The following is a 24172-nucleotide window of genomic DNA, read 5'->3' as shown; positions in this document are numbered from 1 at the left end:
AGCTGGGTGATGCCACAATCTGTAGTGGGGCTATTAGCGTGTTGGCAAGGCAGGTTTGGTAGTCATCGAAATGGGCATATATGGATGATTGTTCCACATTGCTTATTGTGGTGTCTTTGGAGAGAGAGAATAGCAGGTGCTTTGAAGATAAGGAGAGATCAATTTCAGACTTGAAGCTATTTTTCTTTAGAACCCTTAGAGATTGGTTGACTGCTTTCCAGAACCAAACATTTTTATCATTTCTTGATTTCTTAGATTCTTGTAATTTTTGTTCTTGACTGTTTAACCCTTGTACACTCCCTGTGTACTAGGGTGTTATATTTTTGATATTAATAAACATCTTACTTATCAAAAAAAAAAAAATCTATAAAAGGGCTGCCCCATAAACTTTTCACAATGGCAGAGTTTGTACTATCCAGTTTGGTTTCCTATAAACACACAACATCTCCCTGCCACTCCTTAAGCAAATTTTTCACAACAACCCTCTTATGAAAATTATTTAAACCCCTCACATTCTGAGATAGGATTTTTAATTTCATGGATACTGATCTGAGTCCAACCCAATGGATTTCCAACTACCTCTTGAATTCCTACCTGTCTTCCTGTCATAATTAATAGAAGAAACTAAACTTCTTAATTCCCTCATACCTTTCTTGCTGTTGTTCCCTGTCCGCCTAGAATTGACGACAACAATTTTTTCTTCCCACGCTTTCTCTAATTTTTGAGAAAAAACAATGCACTGACTCTCACAAGAGTCAATTGGAAAACTCACATACTTGCCGAAACTACTCACCCATGCCAATGGTTCTAAATCCTCCTCCACAATACCATCATTTGTTACACACCCCTCCGCAACGAAAACCAAAGCTTCATTTGGATCCCACTGAGCCAAAGGACCACCTTCCCAAGAATGACTATCCTCATCTCCAAAACCCAAAAACTCTAAACTCCCCACTGTTCAACAAATCTCCACTTGGGTTAGAAACCAGAGCAGTAAGAGGAGAAGAATGATTAGGACCTATTAAATTATTACATTGAAGCATGTCAACAAACTCCTCACCCACCTATTTCGCCGGAGAATTAACACCCACACTCGGAAATCTTCAACCGGAGAGGAAGCTTCACCAGAACCCAGACCAGAAGTTTCGTCAGTCCTTGGTGGCCCTTCCGGAACCAGATCCACCACTTTCTTGACACTTGGTGGCACCTCTGAAAGCTGACCCACACCTATACCAGCACTTGGCGACACATCCAGAACCAGCCCCACAAACTTTTCGGCACTTGAAGACCCCTCCAAAACCATGCCTGAGTCTGCTACTGCACTCGGAAAACCCTGCGACACCTTCGCATGATCGCCTGACCCTTCACCCACCTCCCACAAGATAGACTTGTCATCTTAGGACCCCAAAATATCGTCCAACTGGTGAATTCTTGAAACAGAGCTCTTAGGTGGGTCTTGACTACCTTGAATAAGCCCATTCAAAGAAACCGTGGGTTATGGGCCTACTTCTTCTTGTGCAACTATGGGCTGGGCTTTCTCAGCCCAATTCACTTTATGTTTTTCAGCACCTTCCAAATCAGTAGATATTTTTAAAGAAAAATGGGCCGGAGTCCATTTAACTTTTAAAGCTGGGCCTGCCATAGTTTAAAAGAGCAGATTCGTTTTGACTTTTTTTTTTAAAATCAAATCCCCCAAATCTCTCCTTTTGTTTGAAATTACCAGTTAGTTTTGGAAACAGTTTCTGAAAACTTAAATCCCTTCCTGATTTCTTGTTATTCTCATTAATCTTTTGCCAACCTGTAGGCCTTAGATCGCCGGTGGAATTAAAGCTTGCCCCACCACCAGCCACCGCCTCTTTCCCCAGCCTAGAAGCAGATTTTCCCAAAAAATACTCACGTAAAGCAGATGAAGAAGAGCCCAACCAGCCTTCTTAACACCCTCCGGAACTCGCAAACAACCCTGTCTTGCTCCATTATAATATTCAGAGATTTCCACAAACAAGCCACCCTTATTTGATCTACTGGCAATCTCCAAACTCTTATAGCTCTCCTTAAAACATTTGTAAAAATGTTTTTTCCTAAAATCCCAATGGCTTAATTTGGTTAAGCAAGCAATAATCCAGTCCAAACCCAATCAACCCATTTGAATAGAACCATGAAACTGACCCCGGCGTTCTGTAATGGAGAAAGAATCAAATCTGCTTCCATCAAAAACCAAAGAAAAAGTTTTTGAATCTATCCGAAAAAAGTTTGAATTCCCCTTCAACACCTCTGGTTTAGGAAAAGGCTTGGCAGTGAGGGGTAGAGAAAGAGTGGGAGGCTTTGTAGAGGGGGGTGGTAAAGGGTTGGTGACTGAGTGGTTTTTTTGGGGGGGGGGGGGGGGTGGTAAAGGGATGGTGACTGAGTGGTGGGGGTTGTTTTTGACAGTTGTGGAAATAGGGCATGCTTGTTGGAATGATTTACCAAAAGGATTCAGCCAAAAGAAAGGGGCATAAGGAAATTGAGGCTGCAAGGCTGGGAAAGAGAAGGGGGTGTAAGGTGGGATTGTGTATGGATGGGGTAGAGGGACAGATGCAGGTAAAGAGTTAAGTGGAGGGAAAGGTGGTGGCTGTGAAAGCAGCAGTGGTGGTGGTGGGAGGGAGAGCATTTGAAGGTGCAGATTTAGCATTTCATGAATCTAAACATGAATATGGTGTGGGTTTGTGGAAAAATATTCGTCAGGGATGGCCTTCTTTTTCTCGCCACATTCTATATGATGTTGGGGATGGGTCAAGAGTGAAATTCTGGCAAGACCATTGGTGTGGTGAGACTTCCCTTGTAGTCAGTTATCCGGAATTGTATAGATTTTGCAGAGACAAGGAGGCTAGTGTGGCTGAGCTTATGAAGCTTGATAATGGAGTTCTCTTTTGGGATGTAAGTTTCTTTAGGGGTGTGCATGCTCGGGAATTAGAGGCATTGGCTGGTTTTATGGATACCATTTATGGTGCTTCGGTGAAAGGATTTGGTGAGGATAAGATGTGCTGGAAACTTGATAGGAAGAAGGGTTTTATGGTTAAGGAATATTACAGTCTCTTAGTGGGCTCCAATGATTGTTGCTTTCCTTGGAAGAGTATTTGGAAACAGAAAATTCCTTCTCGTGTTGCTTTCTTTGTTTGGACTGCTGCTTTGGGGAAGTGCTTAACGATTGACAATTTACGTAAAAGGAAGATTTGGATATTGGATTGGTGTTACATGTGCAAGTGCAATGGTGAATCGGTTGATCATCTTTTTCTCCATTGTCCGGTTGCAATGGATATGTGGGCAATGGTGTTTGGATTGTTTGGAGTTAGCTGGGTGATGCCGCAATCTGTAGTGGGGCTATTAGCATGTTGGCAAGGCAAATTTGGTTGCCATCGAAATGGGCATATATGGATGACTGTTCTACATTGCTTATTGTGGTGTCTTTGGAGAGAGAGAAATAGCAGGTGCTTTGAAGATAAGGAGAGATCAATTTCAGACTTGAAGCTATTTTTCTTTAGAACCCTTAGAGATTGGTTGACTGCTCTGCAGAACCAATCATCTTTATCTTTTCTTGATTTCTTAGATTCTTGTAATTTGTGCTCTTGACTGTTTAACCCTTGTACACTCCCTGTGTACTAGGGTGTTTCATTTTTGATATCAATAAACATCTTACTTATCAAAAAAAAATATAGTGCCATGTCATTTAAAATCAGTTATCACTCCTTATTGGTGACATCGGTTTTAAAATGGCATGGTATCATGTACACCTTTAGATATATGAATGACTGAATCTTCAAATTGAAATGGACCCTTTTCATTTTACAATTATCATCTGTTGGCTGCCTAGTAAGAGTAAGGAGTTCACGGTCAGTGCGTACTACCATCTTCTAGTTGGCCATAGTGAGCAGTTTTTTCCTTGGAAAAGCATTTGGAAGCAGAAGATTCCCTCTAGGGTGGCTTTCTTTGTATGGACCGCTGCCTTGGGGAAATGTCTAACGGTTGACAATTTAAGGAAAAGAAAGGTTTGCATTTTGGATTGGTGTTATATGTGCAAGAGTAATAGTGAAACTGTTGACCATCTATTCCTTCATTGCCTGGTTGCTTTGGAGTTGTGGGATATGGTTTTTGGTTTATTTGGAGTTTGTTGGGTTATGCCAATGTCTATTGTTGGGCTATTTGCTTGCTGACGAGGTCGATTTGGTCGCCATCGTAATGGAGATATTTGGATGGTTGTTCCTCATTGTTTGATGTGGTGTATTTGGAAGGAGAGAAATAGTAGGTTTTGGCATCTGCATGTGTTGGGAGGATTTCAGCAAAAATTGTCAGTTTGTGGTTGGATTGGGGAATAGGGTGAGGTTTTGGCAGGATGGGTGGCATGTGGATCAACCTTTTCAATTGGCCTTTCCAAGGCTGTATGGCATTGCCATTGCGAAGGAGGCTTCTGTTGAAGCTTCTTTGCATAGGCAGGGGGCGGAGGATAGAAGATTTTGGAATGTTCGGTTTAGTAGATTTTTTAATGATTGGGAGATGGATGAAGGGCTAAGGTTTCTTCGTATGTTGGGTGCTATAACCCCTTCTATGGATGTTGGAGATCGGATGAGATGGAAATTGAAGCCTAATGGAGCTTTTGACATCCGGTCGTACTATAACAAATTAAGAAATTCTCCTTCAACTATCTTTCCTTGGAAAGCTATTTGGAGAGTAAAGGCCCCTAGGCGAGTTTCTTTTTTTGTTTGGTGTGTAGCTTGGAATAAGATCCTAACAGGAGACAATCTGAGATTGAGGAGATTGAATTTTGTGGATTGGTGCATTATGTGCCGTCATTGTGGAGAGACGGTTGATCACCTTCTTCTTCATTGTGAAATGGCCTACCGGTTATGGAGCTTTGTTTTTATAACTTTTGGCTTGGCCTGGGTTATGCCTAGATCGATTCCTGAATTGCTTTTTGGTTGGTGGAATTGGCTGGGGAAGCATTCATCTCAGATCTGGAATTTGGTCCCGCTGTGCATCCTTTGGTGTATTTGGAAGGAGTGAAACCGGAGGACTTTTGAGGATTTGGATAGCTCTTGTGATCAGTTGCTTGTTTTTTTTAGTGGATCTCTCTTTGATTGGTCTCGCGCGTGGGGACTCACGTCTAGTGATTCCCTCCCTTCTTTTCTTTTCTCCCTTTTCCTTTAGTAATTTTCTTGTTGTCTTTGTTTCTCTTTGTTTTCTTCTTCTTGTATCTCCTTCGTTGCTTTGTGTTCTTTTTCAGACATAGAGTAACCTTTCGTATATATATCATTCTTACTTATCAAAAAAAAAAGGAGAGAAATAGTAGGTATTTTGAAGACATTGAGCATTCTGTGCCTGATCTCAAGCTTCTATTTTCAGAACCTTATTGGACTGGTTCTCCGTGTGGAGAAACCATCCTTGTTCTTCCATTTTGGATTTGCTTGATGTTTGTAATGTTCGTCTTGGATTTGTTTCCCCCCCCCGGTATACTCCCTGTGTACTTGGGTGTCTTTCTCTCTTTGATTTCAATAAAGCTTTATTACTTATCAGGAAAAAGAAAAAAAAAAAAAATTTGGAAATTTTTTTTTGACAGAATGGGCTGCATATTCTTTATGCGGCTAACTTGTTAATATACATATATGATTGCTTCTAATTGCAGTGATTGCTTCTAATTGCAGGACATGCTTCCAATTTTAAATGAGCTTTGTCATGCACTAAACATGCAAGCAGCACTTGAATCACTTGTGGAGGAAGGAGATTATTGCAAGGTGGGTTTATACATATGTTTGGTATATGGTGTACAGTTCTACAGTTTATTTTTCTAGTTTGACTTTATATTCTTGTTACTTACATGTTCTTATTTGCTTAATGGTCATCATTGTAAGGCATTCCAAGTTCTATCTGAGTATTTGCAGCTCTTGGATAGTTTTTCAGAGCTGTTGGCAGTACAAGAGATGAGCCGTGGCGTAGAGGTATATGCTAAAATTACGATTAGGAAGCAGTTATATTAGCCATATTTAGTACTATTTTTGTTTCCATTTTTTTATTACATTCTAAAAATTTGATCAAATTTTATTTTGAATTAACCTCTGATGAAGTTTTTTATGGTGCCTGATTATTTCACCGTGCAAGAAATATGTTTTTGGTTTTATGCTTACTCATTGCTTATATGGGTGACTGGTGTTAACTACAATTTGATTTTTATTTTTTCATAATGATGCAGGTTTGGCTTGAAAAAACGCTTCAAAAGCTGGATTCCCTTTTACTAGGAGTTTGCCAGGAGTTCAAACAGGAGGGCTATATAACGGTGAGTGCCTTAATCTTTTGAAATGCTTGAACCATTATTTTCCTGCAAACAGTGTATGCATGAAGTTGTCAATTTTAAAAATCTTTTTTTTTTGATAGGTAATCAGAAGGCTTAAATTAAAGAGAAAAAAAAAATGAATAGTACAAGATGTTTTTTGATAAGTAAGAAGAGAAATATATTAATAAAAGAAAAGCAAGAAAAATACAAGGAGTTCATGGTAGTGAACAAAGAAAAAAAAGAATTAGAAAGACAGAAGCAGCCCCTAATCTATTCTAATAGACTAAAAAAAATCCATAAGGGTAGAACAATTCAAGAAACCCCAACGACGAGACCAATCAAAGAGGGTCTGTTGGCAAAGCTCTAATAACTGAACCACAGTTTTCCCCTCATCCTTAAAAGACCGTCGATTTCTTTTGGTCCAAATGGTCCACAATAAACAGTCTGGAACCAAATTCCAAATATCAGAACTATGCTTCCCAAACCAATTATACCAACAAAATAATAAGTTCGCCACTGAACCTGACATGACCTAATCGATCCCAAACAGCCGAAGCATATACATCCACAAAGAATGAGCTATCAGACAAAAAAGTAATAGGTGATCCATAGATTCCGTATTACAGCAGCACATACAACAACGATTTGCCAAAGGGCGACCACGAAGCATAAGGTTATCCAAAGTAAGAATCTGACCATGAGCTGCTGTTCAAGTGAAAAAAGCCACCCTTTTAAGAACCTTAGCTTTCCAAATGCCCTTCCAAGGGAAAGTGGAAGGAGTTGCATTTCGAATCTTATGATGAAAAGACCGAATATCGAATCTCCCACTTCCATTAAGATCCCAACAAAGCCTGTCACACCCTCCACCCCTAGGGATACGGGTTTGGATGAAATGAAGAAGGGAGTAGGAAGCCGCTAACTCCCAATCATTGAATTCCCTATAAAATCTTAAACTCCACACTCTGTCATTATCACCCACTGGAGGGCTTAACACTTTTGAAATACAAGCTTCCTTATTGGCTGAGCACCAAAATAACTGAGGATAAAGAATTTTAAGAGGAACATCCCTAGTCCACTTATTATGCCAAAAAAGAATACGAGAACCATCTCCCACCACAAAAGAGAAATGCTTAGCGAAAGTATCCCACCCTTCACTAATACTCTGCCATAACCTACAACCATGAGCCCTTCTACTAGCTCTAGTGCACCAACCCCCTTTTCCCTCCCCATATTTCATGGCTATGACCCTTCGCCACAGATGGGTGGTTTTATGACCAAACCTCCAGAGCCATTTCCCAAGTAGGGCTTGATTAAAAGACGCCAAATTCCGAATTCCTAGCCGACCCAACTCGCGCGGTAGGCAAACTTTTTCCCAAGCCACCAAAGGATATTTGAAACACTCAACTGATAAACCCCATAAGAAGTTCCTCTGAATGCGTTCCAATCTAGTAGCCATAGCTTTAGGGATAGTAAAAAGGGAATGGTAATAAGGCGGAAGGCTTGAAAGGGTACTTTTCACAAAGTGAGTCTTCCACCCTTTGACAAATAAGGCCGCTTCCAGCTAGAAAGCTTCTTTTCCATCCTCTCAAGGATCGGATTCCAAATAGAGGCTGTTTTGTACAAGGTTCCCAATGGCATACCTGATGATGAACAACAAGAAATAAAGAACAAACATCACAACAAAAGGAGGGTAGTCAGAAAACTAAGCTAAGGGAAGACATAAACTCAGAGAGAGAAGAACAATTAGTAAAACTCCAACAATGAGACCACTCCAATAGACTGTGTTGGCATAAAATCTTTAACTCATCCAATGTCTTCTCATTGTCCTCAATAGAACGATGATTTCGTTCCAACCGCACAATCCACATTAAGCACCCTAGAACCAAATTCCAAATGTTCGAATTATGCTTCCCAAGCCACTGATGCCAACAAAATAACAAACCCGCCACCGATTTTGGCATTACCCAATGAATACCAAAAGCTTGAAGCATAAAAGTCCATAAGGAATGAGTAACAGGACAATGAAGAAGAAGGTGGTCTACCGACTCCCCATCATAGCAACACATGCAACACCAATTTGCCAAAGGGCGACCCTTAAGCATTAGATTATCCAAAGTAAGGATCCGATCATGTGCAACTGTCCACAAAAAGAACGCCATTCGCTTAGGAATCTTTGGTTTCCAAACACCTTTCCAAGGAAACAAAGAATTCGAAACACCTCGAATTGCATGGTAGTAAGACCGGGTGTCAAACTGACCATCACTTTTTAGCCGCTAGCAAAGAGTATCTCTCCTAGCAGCCTAAGGAATACAGGTTTGGATAAGCTGAAATAGAGAATAAGATGCAGCCAACTCCCAATCTTCAAAGGCTCTATAAAACCTTAAATTCCACACTCTAACAGTACCCCCTTTTGGAATCCACAAAACCTCAGAGATGTAAGCATCCTTGACCGCTGAACACACATAGAGCTCAGGATAGAGATCTTTTAGATTATTATCACTAATCCACCTATCATGCCAAAAGCGGATATGAGTGCCTTCACCCACAACAAAAGACAGATGCTTAGAAAAGCTTTCCCACCCTTCATTAATGCTTCTCCAAAAGCCACACCCATGAGACCTCCTGCAGACTTTAGTGCTCCACCCCTTTTGACCCTCACCATATTTTGTGGAGATAACTCTCCGCCAAAGATGGGTAACTTCATGACCAAATCTCCACAGCCATTTCCCTAATAAAGCTTGATTAAATGACACCACACTTTTTACGCCTAAACTGCCCATCTCAACAGGTAAACACACCTTATCCCAAGCCACCAATGATACTTGAAACTCCCCTCAAAAGACCCCTATAGAAAATTCCTCTGAGTACTTTCCAATCTAGCAGCTACAACTTTAGGAATAGTAAAAAGAGATAAAAAGTACGTCGAGAAACTTGAGAGAGTACTCTTTAGTAACATGAGCCTGCCACCCTTAGATAAATAGAGGCGCTTCCACCCAGATAACTTCTTCTCCATTTTCTCCAAAATAGGATTCCAAATCGCAGTTGTCTTAAAAGAAGTTCCCAACGGCATCCCCAAATATTTCTTAGGCAACCTGCCCACTCTACATTGAAGAATATTAGCCAGTGCATCTAGATTATTCACCTTCCCCATGGGGGCGATCTCACTTTTCCCAACATTGAACTTCAAACCCGTATAAGCCGGAAAACAAGACAACACCAACCTTATGGACAAAAACTGTTCCCTAGAGATAATTGCTCTCTCTAAACAACCTTCGTGAACTCCTTCTCTAAAGATAATTGCTCATCCTCTCCAATATAAGCAAAATCTAACCCATCCATAGTGGGACGCCCCACCTCAGTTTCCTTATACAACTGGTGATAGAAGAGAACTAATTGAGAGCGAACATCAGACTCACCCTCATAAAGAACACCATCCACCTCAATCCTTTTAATTTGATTAGCATTTCTATGTGAGTTTGCTAATCTATAAAAAAACCGAGTATTATTATCGCCCTCCTTCACATACAAGGCACGAGACTTTTGCCTTCAGGAAATCTCCTTAAGAGAAGCCAACTGTTCTATGTCTCCTTTGAGTTGAAGGTGACGAATCTGATCCTGATTTGAAAGACCCACCAACTCCTCTCTCTCATCTAAACCCATCAGCTCAGTCAGCAAGTTCTTCTTTCTAAAAGCCAAATCACCAAACTCCTCCTTGTTCCACTTTTTTAAATCTGCTTTCAGAGCCTTCAATTTTTGTGCCAAAATGAAGCTTCGAGAGTCCACAAAACTGTACTCATCCCACCATTGCTTAACTCTATCAACAAAACCCTCTACTTTCAGCCACATATTCTCAAATTTAAAGGCACTTCGACCATGCCGAACAACACTAGCTTCCAACAAAAGTGAGCAGTGGTCTGAAAGAATGCGGGGAAGTACCCATTGGGATACATTCACAAAGTGCTCCATCCAATCAAGAGAAACCAAAGCCCTATCAATTCTTGACATAGAGGGAAGACCAGAATCTCTATACCAAGTGAAGGAGGCCCCCTCTAATGGTAAATCGACTAAAGAATTATTCTCAATAAAATCCGAGAATGCGAACATAGCAGGGCTAAAAGACTCACAACAAAACCTTTCACTTGGGTACCTGATAATATTGAAATCACCTACTAGACACCATGCCATGGGCCACCTGGCACGCACTTGTGATAACTCCTCCCATAAAGTAGACTGCTGTCCATTGTCATTTGGGCCATACACACCTGTACAAGCCCAAACAAAGTCATTCACCACTCCTCTCAATAATACACTGATAGAAAACTGTCCAACAATGACATCCAATTTCTCAAAGACCCTCTTATCCCAAATCAGCAAAACCCCTCCTGAAGTCTGCATAGCATCCAAAACAGCCCAATCAATGAAAGGAGTACCCCATAAACTCCGAACAAAAGCAACATCGCTAGAAGATACTTTCGTTTCTTGAAAACATACAATATCACATTTCCACTCTTTTAGAAGATTCTTACAAACCACTCTCTTTCAGGGATTGTTAAGCCCCCTTACATTCCAAGAAAGAAGTCGTAGAGTCATTTAAAACTACCAACAACCCCCATAGCAGTCGTAGAAGCTCTGCTCGTACTCCTAGCAGAGACACCGTCGTAATTAACATAAGAAATAAGCTCCTTAAGCTCCTTGAGACCTCGTGTCCTTGAGTTTGCAAGTCGCTTAGACACCCCATCATCATTCACCTTGAGACATTCCTGTTTCAAATGCGAAAAAGAGCCAAACATTGAGCTTCATGTTTCACAATAGGGAAACCCACCATTTTACACAAATTTTTCATCAATTGTGACACCCAATTCGAAGGTGGCCCAGACTCTGTCACCGGTGTTCCCTCTATAGAGTCCAGAACCAGCAAACTCTCACTAAGATCATTAGGTTCCCACTGAGACAAAGGTTCACTATCCAACACACAATTATATTTCTCTCCACTGCCGCAACCACTGTCATCCACCCCACTGGTTTCCCACGATAAAAGGTGAAGCCCAAAATTTGTCTGAGATTCCCCAACAGGATCCACTAAACTCTGTTGCGTCGTATCATCATGAGGACTACTCTGTTCTTCTTCATGAGCTTCCCCTTCCCCAACCTCAGCTTCCATTTCATTACCCAAGTCTGAGAGAGGAGAAAATCTATTTTGAACCACCCATGGTTGTCGACAAAGGATCGGCGACGCCTCCTTCAAAATTGGAGGCTCAATCATTGCCATTGCTGAGCTAATCACCATATCACCGGTGAACCCATAGTCCCAACTACCTAATCCATGAGTTACCTCGGCACTTGAGCCCGTGAACCCAGAAAATACAGCCTTGCTGGAGTCGAGATTGACTATATCAGAGCTGCATGACACCGATTCTTTTCCGGTCAGTGGATCACCAGACACTCTCATCGGCATCAACCCATCGCTACTTGTGCTCGCACCCACTTGTCTCTCTACCGTAGGCAGAGCCCGAGACTCACTCTCGCCCAACGGATTCTCTATCGGCTTTAGAACTTGAGACCCCAGCATATACACCAGTTGGGCTACAGGTTCAGAATTAAAACACTGCCTGTGGACTGGGTTTACCAAATTTTGGCTTTGGCGTGGCCTCCAAACAGGTTTGGGCTTGGCGGTATTAACTGGGCTAGAGGTACTAATAGTATGAACAGTGGGCTTTATGGGTTGCACCACTTTGGGCCCATTTCATTAAACCTCAGACCACACTATAGCCCATCTCCCATCTTTCCCACGCTCCATACGCATAAACAGATCCAAGGTCAACTCAGATTTTATACCTTTACTTTCAATCCCATTTATTGTTGACAAAATCTTTGCCCCAAGTTGCTCTCTCTATCCTAGAATACTTTCCTTGCAGGTATCACGGTTTTTATGGTTGAAATCTGACAAAATCTTCGCCCCAGGATGCTCCCTCTGTCCTAGAATACTTTCCTTGAGGGTATCACGGTTATTACGACTTGAAACTGACAAAATCTTTACCCCAGGTTGCTCAAGATTTGTGTTTTGAACCAATACAGTTTTATTCTTTCCTTCATCTCCTCCCCCACCGTTGGTTTTCCGTTACCCCGCCACCACCAACACAAAGGATTTTGAGGCATCTCTTTTGGGGATACCTGTGATTGCTTGCTTAGGAGCTAGAGTCCAGGTCTATCGCCTTTCTTAGGTGTAAACCAAAACCTCTCCAGCCACTCCCCGACTTCCCTTTTGGCACCTTTATAGAACCCTTACGACGACCATGAATGAGTTCAGAAATTAATAAGAAAGAGCCGTAAGTGTTGGATCCCAACTGAAGAATAAAGCATTTGTCACCCTCATGGAAAGATTTTGCAAACTGACCACGAGACTTCCCAGAGATCAGTTCTTCCACATTGAATAGCAATCTCTTTGCACTTCCTTTTCCCATAAAAATTGATCTTAAAGAATCTCTGCCTATCTCATAAATACGCAGCTGGTAAAACATACCACCTTCCTCAACTGAAAACTCAAATGTTTTTGATTCAACGAAGAAAAAAACAGAGCCTCCCATATTGAAAAAGAAATCAGCAAAAGAGGCATAAAAATGCACTAAAAATTTACGACATTGCCCTCCCATATTCTTACATGCTTGTACGCAATTATGTTCATATTAAGTTGATATGCTTTCTTGCCCAGTGTCTAGTTTTTTTTTTAATGTTTATTTATTCATTGGATTTATTGAGACATTGTTGGAAGTTTAGATTAATCCACACACACACATTCTATTTTCATATATTTATTTATACAATTAGTATCATTTTGTCAAGAGCCTTGTAGCTCAACTGGTTGGCACCTCTTGGTGTTTCCAATAGAGATATTCATAATTCAAATCCCCCTACTCCTAGCTATCAAATTATCAAAAAACTATTAGTACCACTACCATTGTAGCCTCTCTCTTTTCTTTTTATTATAAAAATTATTAAGGTTCATTAAGAAGCGCAAAAAGAGGTGCATGTATATACAAGAAGAAAATGCGAAAATAAATATCATTAATATCTGAAATTCAAAAGGTCAAAGAAATCCAAGAAGTTGGTGGAAGAGTGAACTAGTAGCTGTTGTCCAATCATTGAGCGATCTTAACAAGGGGAAAAAAAAATTTAATTTCACTACTGACAACTTCCCTCAATAGTACATGCATTTATTTCTCTCCAAATTCTCTACATTAAATATAAAGGTTAACTGCTAAATTTTAATATCACTTGAGAAGTTGTCCTTCAATTTATTATTTGGATCATCCTTATTTGTGAAAAATCATTGTTGGACAAGTCTCAACGATGCAGGATAGAAGTTTTAGAGGGTTTGATACCTATTTGAAGTAAGATTTTTAGACATCCAACACTGAATCCACACTAAATTAGGTCTCTTGATAAGTTCTTGGAGGATTCTTGAATAGGGTTTGATGTTTAAAGATTTTGAAATGGTTAGGTAATAAAAAGAATTTTAACCGAATCTTGATTGAAGAAATTTGACGATTGTGTGTTGTTGAACCAAAGAAAGATAAATTGGAGGGAATCATACCTTGTTTCCCTAAGCAACGCACTTGGTAAGGCAAAGGCAATCACACCCTTGAAGCTTAACAAGCTGCTGAAATTTAATTAATTTTAATCTCTCTCTCTCTCTCTCTCTCTCTCCCCTATATATATATATATATTATTGGTAAGTTGCACTTGTACCTAATGGGAGGAGATGCCAGATGAGCAAGATCTCATTGGTGATTACATGAAAGTCTTTTTACAGGCCTTTACAATCATCTTCCTAGAAAGACTACTCAAGACTACTCTTAAGTGATAGAAGAATAATTAAAGAGCTACTAAAAATTGGGGAAAAAAAAGGACTCAAAACATAAATAAGACTTGTGATCCTCTGGTAGTGCCCGTTATAATTCATTCCTGAAAATTTTGAAAATTTCAAACTTAGTTAAAACTAAACCATCAACTTTTGGACCTAAATATGCATAATAATAAGACTTAATAATAATTAAAGTAAGCCATTGTACTTAAAAAAAAAAAAAAAAACCCTAAGATAAGCTGTGAAAGTGAAAGGTGCCAAGAAGGCCCTACGTTAACACTAGAGCACAATTTGAGTCTTTTGGATTTTGATCTTGTTTCTCCATAAACTCTTTGCAAGCTGTATCACTGAAAGCCGTTAATCATTTTCACCTCCACCATTTCGCATACTACTTCTGGGTCTTCACTTCCCAATTTATGAGATCCATCATTTGGACTGATTTTAAACAATTCATTGCTCATTATTTTAAGAAGTATGGATGCCAATCAATTTCTGGTTTAGGAGACAAACACAAATCAAGAATATTTTTTGTTCTGGAAAAATGTAAATTAGGATTTTATACTCTTAGCTTCTGGCTCTTCCTTACACTCCCCCCCCCCCCCCCCCCCAAAAAAAACCCACCCACCCACCAACAACTGCAATTGGTTACTGGGTCTTGAACTTGCAACCACACCCTCCACCTAGCACTTGCAAGGGGGAGGAGGTGACAGTTGAGCTAAAGCTCATTGGCTTCACTTCTTGCTCTTCCTTGAAAGTGCAAGAATTGAAGAGTTAATTTTGTGGATTTCCAAGAGAGCCTCTTAGTTACACTGACATTAAACTTTAATTCATTCATGCTTTGTGATCTCCTTTTATGTGAAACCTTGGGTGGATTCTGTTTTAAAAAAATTGATACAGCAAGGAAATGCTGTGTCTGGCTATTTCTTATGATATAGAACAGTTGATAGAGGCAGAACCCAAAATAATCCCAAAAATAAGATAAGATTTCAGTAAATCTGGCCTATTCTCTAGACTTTTCATTCAGATTTTTGAAGAGTTTAGTTTCTCATGCATGCTCTTTCATCCTCTACCCTGTTTTATAATCAGAACCTTAGCAATTCCTTATCTAAGACAGTTGTCAAAACTACATCTTTCATCTGGTGTTGGGGTTGCCTGCATCATGTATAATGCACTTGGTGATCAGCGTTATCATTCGCATTGTATTCAAGGAACAGTGGAAGGACTAGATAATATTATGTTTCAGCTCTGTGCAAATTTAATGCTAGGTTGATAGGTTATTACATCTTTTTGCAGGTAGTTGATGCTTATGCATTAATTGGGGATGTCTCTGGTCTTGCTGAAAAGATACAAAGCTTCTTTATGCAGGAGGTTCTTTCAGAAACACAGACTGTGTTGAAGAATATAGTGCAAGAGGTACGCTGGCATAATTAAGAAATAGCAGTGCATGAGCTTTGTTGCTCCAAATAACCTAGAAAGAAAAGGAATGTTAGATGCCTTTGCATCATTGTTAATTTATGCCTCCATGATTTCCAGTTTCTCTTCTTCCACCCTTTTCTTTTCCCCACTTCTATTGGTACATGTTACAATAAAAAATTCAGGATGATATCTGGGTAACTAGTTCAAAACACTTATAGCTTGATGCTCTCTGTTACTAAAAAAAATCTTTACATAAACATATGGGAAGAACTGCAGCTTAAGGTTTTGTTACTCCTGTTTTTGTTATATGGATACACGTATGAATTAACTGAAAGAATCATTCTCTTTGAATAAGCTCTTTGAGGCTTATAAGTTTGGATATACCAAAATACCCAAACAAAACCTTAACTTTGTGCCTTTTTCTTTTGTTACTCTGGCATTTTTCCCGCACCTTCAAAAAAAGAAAATTTTTGATGATTGCTTATCCTTTGCAGGATCAGGAAGTACTATTGCAAAATTCTAGGTATGTTTCTACGTTTTTAGTGCCCTTTTATATAACTTCATCTTGTTTTTCTTGTATGCTTCCTAATTTTTGCAGCAAAAAAGGAAAGAAAAGAAAGAAGGTATGCATCCTAATTTATTTCATACGAATTACAGACTTACCTACAGTGATCTATGCCTTCGGATACCTGAATCTATGTTTAGGCAGTGTTTGTTAACAACACTAGCTGTCCTATTTGGGTTGATGTGTTCTTATTATGAAATTATGGGCTTTCAGCTGGACGATAAGGTAAACTCCATTTCTTATAACTTATTCAATCTATTAGTGTGTGTGTATGCCATTGTAATTTACAGCAGAATTTTTTGACATATGTTCTACTTAGATCCTCCTTTATAAAGATTAAGAAAAAAATTTATTGGGCTTGTTGCCTTTGGTTTTGTTTATGGGTGAAACTTTTTCATCTTTGTTTCAGGATTCAGCAGACCAAACTTCAAGTATGAAGCAGAAGGAAAATGATTTCCTTTGGAGTTCTGGAGAGGTTCAACAAATTGATTCAGATGCTAGAAATTCTTCCAACTGCCAAGGAGTCAATGGCTCTCTCTCTGTATCTGTAGACAGAAAGCCTGGTTCATCTATGGAGGAATCTACAACCAACGGCTGTTTGGTTGAGTTTAATAGAACTACTCAATTGTCTAGTTTGGATTCTCAAGATGTAGTTGATGAGACTAGAAGGGATGACAGTACAGCATCTAGTAGTGGATCCCCACAGTATCAACTGCGGAAAGATGCTACAGAATATGTTTCACAAATGCTTCAGAGAGGTCGGAAGAATCTTTGGCAACTCACAACTAGTCGTGTATCTGTCTTGCTTTCTTCTACTGCTGTTTGTTCAACAAGCATCCACCAATTTTTGAAAAATTATGAAGATCTGAATGTCTTCATCTTGGTTGGGGAAGCCTTCTGTGGTGTTGAAGCGGTTGAGTTCAGGCAGAAGTTAAAGGGTGTTTGTGAAAATTATTTTGTAGCATTTCATCGGCAAAATATTTATGTAAGTTTGTTCTACTGGCTCTTGTTCTCTACGTTGTTTAGTATCATTCTGCTAGATGTATTGTTCGGTACTGCATGCCATGCACCTTAAATGTTAAGCCTTGTGAATTATATATATAGAATGCAAAAAAAAAAAAAAAAAAACTGTTCATTTGATCCCTTAAGTTTGACTCTTTTGAAATTGCTGCATTATTAATCATCAAAGTCAATTTCACCTAATAGTTAAAGCATTAAATTAATATTCTTTTAGAATTTTGGGATTTCAAGAATGACATGAGAGATTTTCAGTTATCTCCATATGACCGCCTTTTGAAGAATGCACCTCTTAATGGTTGTGAAACAGTTTTGAAACCAGATTTTTGTACATTGGTCACATCCCAGTATCTTATGGTGAACAATGATTTTGAATCTGTCTGAATAATGAAGCGAATATATAGAAATAATATACATGCATTCCACACAGTACCTTTGATCCTTGTAGTTGGAACAATTCTTTATTATTCCACACAGTGCCTGTCTGCTTACCTTATGAGTTGGGCGGGTTGGGGATCAGGAAGTTGGTGTTTTTCTATCAAGCATTATTAGGTAAATGGTTATGGAGGTTTGGCAGTGAAGTTGGTATCTTTTAATCAAGCATTAGTAGGGAAATGGTTACAGAGGTTTGGCAATGAAGTTACTCATCTTTGGTAGAGGGTTATTGCCACTAAATATGGAAAGGGCAAAGGGGGGTGGAGTACTAACGTATGCAGGAGGGTACATGGTTGTGGTCTATGGTGAAGTATTAATGGAAGGTGGGAGAGTTTTTCTAAGCATATGGCTTTCCTGGTGGGTGCTGGTACTTGAACTCGTTTTGGCATGATAGGTGGGTTGGAGATAATGCACTCATTATCCTCTATCCCTAGTTATATGAGTGTTCTGATAATAAGAAAGCTTGTATTTTTGAGCTTTTGGGTCATCAGACAGATGGGACTTTTGGAACTTGAGATTTTATAGGGATTTTCATGATTGGGAGTTAGAGGATGTTTTCTCTTTTCTTGATTTTATCCAATCTCGAATTTCTAGGGGTGTTGGGAGTGATAGTCTACGTTAGTGCCTTATTGGAAGTGGAAATTTTGATACTCGGTCTTTTTATCAGGAGATTTGAGATGATCCCGTGTCCTTATTTCCTTGGAAGGGCATTTGGAAAGTAAAGTTTCCTAAAAGGTTGGCTTTCTTTATGTGGATAGCAGTTTATTCTCGGATTCTTACATTGGATAATCTTATGTGTAGGGGTCTCTCTTTAGTGAATCGATGTTGTATGTGTCATGTGTGGTTGCAATGAGGAAGCTATGAATCATCTCCTTCTTCCTTCTCTTACAACTCATGCTTTGTGGATGCATATGCTTTAAATTTTTGGGATTCATTGGGACATGCCAGGTTTAGTAGCTAGTTTATTATTTTGTTGGTGGCAATGGATTGGGAAACATAATTCGGATATTTGGAATTTGGTCCCAAGATGTTTGATGTGGATCATTTAGATGGAATGGAGTCGTCGCTCTTTCAAAAATATTGAGAAAGTGTTGGTTTAGTTGCAAGATTTGTGCTAGTGGACTCTCTTTGATTGGTCTAGGTGTTGCGCCTCTTGGATTGTTCTTCTATCATGGAGTTTACTTCTACCCTTAAAATAGATTCTTGATTTCTATGTTTCTTTGCTTTTTGTTGTCTTTTGTTGTTCACCATTGTGAACTCCCTATATTTTTCTCCCTTTTTCTTTTTAATAATATTACTCTTATTACCTATAAAAAAAACTTAGTGCCCAGTTGAAATGCACTTATAAGCTAGCTTATTGCTTATTTTTTATCCTATTTGCAGGTCCCACGCGAGTCACCTACTTGTTTATTTTAGCTTTTACCTTTTATCTACAATACTTTTAGCAAAAAGCTGGATAAGTTGTTTCCAAAAGTACATTGGTGTTTGTTTGGAATTAACTTATTAAGCTTTTTGTTGAAAACTTTTTTTGTTGAAGTGTGCTAAAGTATACTTGTATTTTAAAAAAAATGAGAAAAGTAAGAAAAAGTGAAGTTTCAAAAAAATGAGCATAAAAGTTAAAAAGCAGAACGCTGGTGCCAAACACACACTTAATGGTTAAAGTATTCAATTAATACCCTTAGATTTTTGGGCTCTCAAGAATGTCAGGAGAAGTTTCCTCTGTGACTTCCTTTTTAAGAATGCACTGGTTAGTGAATGTGAACAATAAGATAATACTTCAATGATGAATACATTCTCTTATTCTTAAAATTCATACCATATGTAATTTTTTCTGGGGCAAGATTGTCCCACTTACAATGACACCAACTCTTGCTAAATTTTGTTTATTTATTATTTAGTTTTGTTTCTGCCCCAGATTTATCCATAGTACTCTGCAGGACAAAACCTATTTCTTATTTGTTTTGGTTTATTCCAGGCCCTGAAAATGGTTTTGGAAAAGGAGAATTGGCTGAAATTGCCACCAGATACAGTCCAAATGATTAGTTTTGCGGGGCTTGTAGGTGATGGAGCACCCCTAATTGTTCCATCTGTTGGAAAATCAAGTAATGCCAGGGTGCGTTCTTCTGATAAATCAGCCAGCTTAGTTGATGCCAATGCAAAGAAGAGTGGATTTTTACATTGGCTTAAATGTGGAAACCCCTTTTTGCTAAAAGTAGCACACAATTCCAAAGAAGGTCGCAATTCTTCCCTACTTAATGGGGCTGTCTGCAGTGATTTTGATGGGAATAATAGTGAAAATTCTCATGATGAGAAGTTCTCTCCACGAAAGAGCGATGTAAATCATACTAATGGCTCTAATTCTGTTTCTGAAGATGAAAATGAAGATCTTCTTGCAGACTTTATTGATGAGGACAGTCAACTTCCTAGTCGAGTTTCTAAACCCAATGTTTCAAGAAGTGACCCTGCCCATTTGAAAGATGTAGAGGTTACAGCTCAAACTGGATCCTCTGTTTGTCTTCTAAGGTGAAATACTCTATTAAATGCTGAGATAAAGAATACACTCTCTGCAAGCATTATAAGTTATAACTTTAATAATATTTTTCTATATGATTTTATTAAGATGTATGTGCTTTTACATATTAGGTCAATGGATAAATATGCAAGGCTTATGCAGAAATTGGAAATAGTCGATATTGAGTTTTTCAGGGTATAATCCTCTCCATGACATTTTCCTTTTTGCTTCATTGCCTTTATTTGTCAAGCTCATTGATGGAAAGCTTGACGCTTTCAATTTTTCTCTAAATTGGTTTTCCTCATTTAGTATATTGTTGCAGGGAATATGCCAGTTGTTTGGCATTTTTTTCTATTTTTTATTTGAAACATTTGTTCAGCAAAACCCCAGTTCAAGTGGAAAGAGCTTCTCTGAGTCTCTTAATTGTAAGAAATTGTTTATTTTTCTGTCATCCTATTTTATGTTGTTTTATCTGCCATTCATTCTTTAACTCGTCTTTATTTTCTGTTTTTTTTTTTTTTTGGTGATCAAATATGAATATCTAGATGAGATCTACTTAAAAGTTTGAACTGATACATATTTAAAGATCATATATCATCTTGTGATACTCAGATCGGCTAAAGACGGCCTTGTCCAGAATAACACAAGATTGTGACCAGTGGATAAAACCCCCATCCTCTTCACCCACATCGTTGAGCACATCATTTATGCATGCAGATATTACACCTACCAGTCCTCCCAGTACAAAATTTGGTCACCTCCCAGGAACAAGTTTTGGTCTCAAGGTATTCATTCAAATATCTAATAATTAAGGGTGCTAATTTGAATAAAATGACTATACTTTGTACGTATTTCCTGTTCTCATAATTACCTTCATGCAATCTAGAAATTCCAAAAACATATTTGGATTGTGCTATTTTGGAGTTACTCCCTTTAGGGGAATGCTCATTTTTCTGCTCCAAGTTAACATTGGGAGAAATGTATGTCTTTTCAAAAAGATCCTAGTAGAAATTTGGTCATTTTTAGTGGTGTTGATTTTCTGCAGATGCACATGGTTATAAGAGGTAATTGAGTAAATGCACAATTTTGAAGTTCTAGAATTCTTGGGTAGATGGAACATTGTTTGTTTGGTTTAGCTTTTATTTATTTATTTGTTTTTTATCCTCATCCTAAAAGAGAATTTACAGTTTTTTTTTTTGATAAGTAATTAAGATTTATATTTAATATCAAAGAAAGAGACACCTGAGTACACATGGGGTATACAAGGCTATTTAATCAAATACATAAATTACATAAATAAAGTAAATCAAGATAGAAAAGAAAGAACGATTTATGAATGCTGACAACCAGTCTATTAAGGTTCTAAAAAAGAATAACTTGAGATCTGGCATAGTTCTCTCATTATCTTCAAAACACTTGCTATTTTTTTCCGCCTCCAAAGACACCGCATCAATGGGGAACAACTATCTATATGTGACCATCTCAATGACGACCAAACCGACCTTGCCAACAAGCTAGAAGCTCAATAACCGACTTTGGCATAACCCAACTTACTCCAAATAAACCCAAAACCATAGACCATTGATCCGTAGCAGCTAGGCAATGAAGTAAGAGATGGTCAATTGATTCACAATTACTCTTGCACATAAAACACCGAACCATAATCCATACCTTTTTTTTTTTCCTTAAATTGTCAGTTGTCAGACTTTTCCCCAAGGCAGCAGTCCATACAAATAATACACTCACAAAGGGACCTAGAATTTATAGCTTTTTAAAGCCCCTCTTTATCTAGGCACAATTGTACTCTTGCCTGGCATATTTTTTAAGCAAAATAAACCAATGAAATAAGCTATACCAAATGAACACACAAGTAAGCTTCTTTTCAAGTGTTTTGCAAGTTTGTTGTATATCTCTAGTTTGTGTGTGGTTGTAAGAGTATCACAGTAATATGATTTAGTCAAATATACAACCTCCAGTATATGTGAGATTTGCTGCTGCTTTCATAGTTGACATAGGTGACTGAAGAGGCATCACAAGAAATGGTCATGATGGAGAAATGCCCCTTTTATAATTATGAACGTTGTGGTTATGAAGGAAATAGAGAAGAAAAAGTTTGTAATATATGTAGTCAAGCTCAGCTTGCTATCAAATTCAAAAGGGTTTCTTTACCCCAAGTGGTTAAACTGCTTAAAATGTTTCCCCATCCATGTCTTGTACATGTATTGGTTACTTAAATTACTTTCAAAGCCATTTGTAATATATTGACCATTATCTTACAGGAAAGATGTGCAGGTGCTGATACTTTGTTTCTCGTTGCTCGAATACTGCATAAATCTAAAGCTCATCTCCAAGTGATGCTTCTGCAAAATAATGCAACTATAGTTGAAGATTTTTATGTGCACGTGGTATGTCTCTCCTTTACAAGTCTGTTGGTGTGGTCAGTATTTGTTATGGTGACTTGGGATCTCACAAATCTTTGATGTGGCTTTCAGTTTTAGTCAATACATGATCAAAGGCTCTAAAATTTGGCAAAGACCATTGAAAGATTTATAGAGAAAAATCATAAAACTCTCTGCCTCAATCTCATAACTTATTAAATAATATCAGTTTTATTTTTTTATGAAATAAATAATATCCGTTAGATGTATTTATATATGATTGAAGTTGCCTATTTGTGTACAAACAAGCATGTGCACAAACAAAACATACACTAAAGCATACATCTTATTCTGTTTATGTGTGCTTTTCATACGGAGGTTCATTTAAACTTAGCTCAAAAAAGCCTATTAGGTAATACTGATGCTTTAGAGTATTGAGTTTTGAGAATGATGACAATAGTCTTAACCAATCCTCATGTAGCTGGAATTTTTCTTGGCATATGCGTATGATAATAGTCTTAACCAATCCTTGTGTAGCTGGAATTTCTATTGATATACACTTGTTTATGAAAAAATATGCTCTACCCCCTCTCTTCCTGTTTTCTCATTAATGAGTAAATTTGCTGAGGGTGGCCAAGTACGAACTTATGGTTGTGTTTTTCTATTAGTAATTCATGTCTTTTCCTTTTATGGTTCTCGTTTAATTGAGTGAGATGTTTGGACATCTCATTACTCTTTCTTTATTTAACCTCCATTATTTAGAAGAGCATAACCTTACCTATATATGTTATCAGGTGGATGCTGTGCCGGATCTTGTAGACCAAATTCATAGGACAACTGTGAAACTTCTTCTTCACATTAATGGGTGAGTAGAAAACATATTGCTGTTCCCGTTGGCATATAAGTTGAAGAATTTTATGTCCAGTGCTATATAATTGCCATCTACATTGGCATTTTGCATCTAATATTATTGATCAATTAATGGTTTCCATATTGTTTATTGCGATTTTAACTTTTGGGATATTTTCAAACATAGTGGGAGTGCTAATATTTTTGAACATTTCAAACTTTTTATTGTCTACCTTGAATGGTAAATTTGTGATGCCCCGAATTGATTGGATATTGATTAAATGTGTGTTGTGTGGGTGTGTGATGAGTCCCACATCGAGCATATACTGGGTTGATTTAGGGTTTATAAAAAAACTATAAGTAGTCTCAATTGTTACTAGACTAGTCGTTTTGGAGTATAGAGCAAATGTGGCTAGCGGTTTTCCTTGGGTTGTTACAAGATTGGTCCCTTCACTCAACAAAGCTTTAATCCAATTAAGGGTTTCAATGGATTCTTAAACTGAAGGAGTCTTCGTTAGGTTTCTTTATTTTAAGGTAAGGGATGGTGCTAAGCTTTGGTTTTGGTTGACATTTGGTGTAGTGTGACTGCTTTTAAGAATAAGTTAAGGTAAGGGATGGTGCTAAGATTTGGTTTTGGTTGAGATTTGGTGTAGTGTGATTGCTTTTAAGAATAAGTTTCTGGACATATTTCTAGTTGCGGAGGATAGGACATGGAAGGATCTGTTGCCTTGAAGTAAGCAACTGGGAATGTCTGGAGCGGGAGTTCAATGCTGGAACATACATTGATGTGATCTTTTTAGGATTGGGAGTTGGAATCAGTCAATTCTTTCATTATTTACTC

The 24172-nt window shown here is 38.3% G+C and overlaps 1 protein-coding gene across 3 annotated transcripts in view; it reads left to right on the top strand.

Annotated features, from left to right (window-relative positions):
• Nucleotides 1–24172, top strand: part of LOC142605602 (uncharacterized) — a 56251-nt gene that overhangs the window by 26962 nt on the left and 5117 nt on the right. For all 3 annotated transcript variants that reach the window (XM_075777023.1, XM_075777025.1, XM_075777024.1), the window contains 13 exons: nt 5673–5762; nt 5880–5966; nt 6218–6301; nt 15453–15572; nt 16070–16098; nt 16233–16365; nt 16550–17125; nt 19568–20115; nt 20236–20299; nt 20427–20529; nt 20717–20889; nt 22384–22509; nt 23277–23347. In XM_075777023.1, the coding sequence (XP_075633138.1) occupies nt 5673–5762; nt 5880–5966; nt 6218–6301; nt 15453–15572; nt 16070–16098; nt 16233–16365; nt 16550–17125; nt 19568–20115; nt 20236–20299; nt 20427–20529; nt 20717–20889; nt 22384–22509; nt 23277–23347 (2204 nt within the window). The remainder of the gene's footprint in view (nt 1–5672; nt 5763–5879; nt 5967–6217; nt 6302–15452; nt 15573–16069; nt 16099–16232; nt 16366–16549; nt 17126–19567; nt 20116–20235; nt 20300–20426; nt 20530–20716; nt 20890–22383; nt 22510–23276; nt 23348–24172) is intronic.

This window comes from Castanea sativa, chromosome 8 (genome assembly GCF_040712315.1).
Source record: "Castanea sativa cultivar Marrone di Chiusa Pesio chromosome 8, ASM4071231v1".
Taxonomy (NCBI): domain Eukaryota; kingdom Viridiplantae; phylum Streptophyta; class Magnoliopsida; order Fagales; family Fagaceae; genus Castanea; species Castanea sativa.
This window is presented reverse-complemented; position numbering and strand designations above follow the sequence as displayed.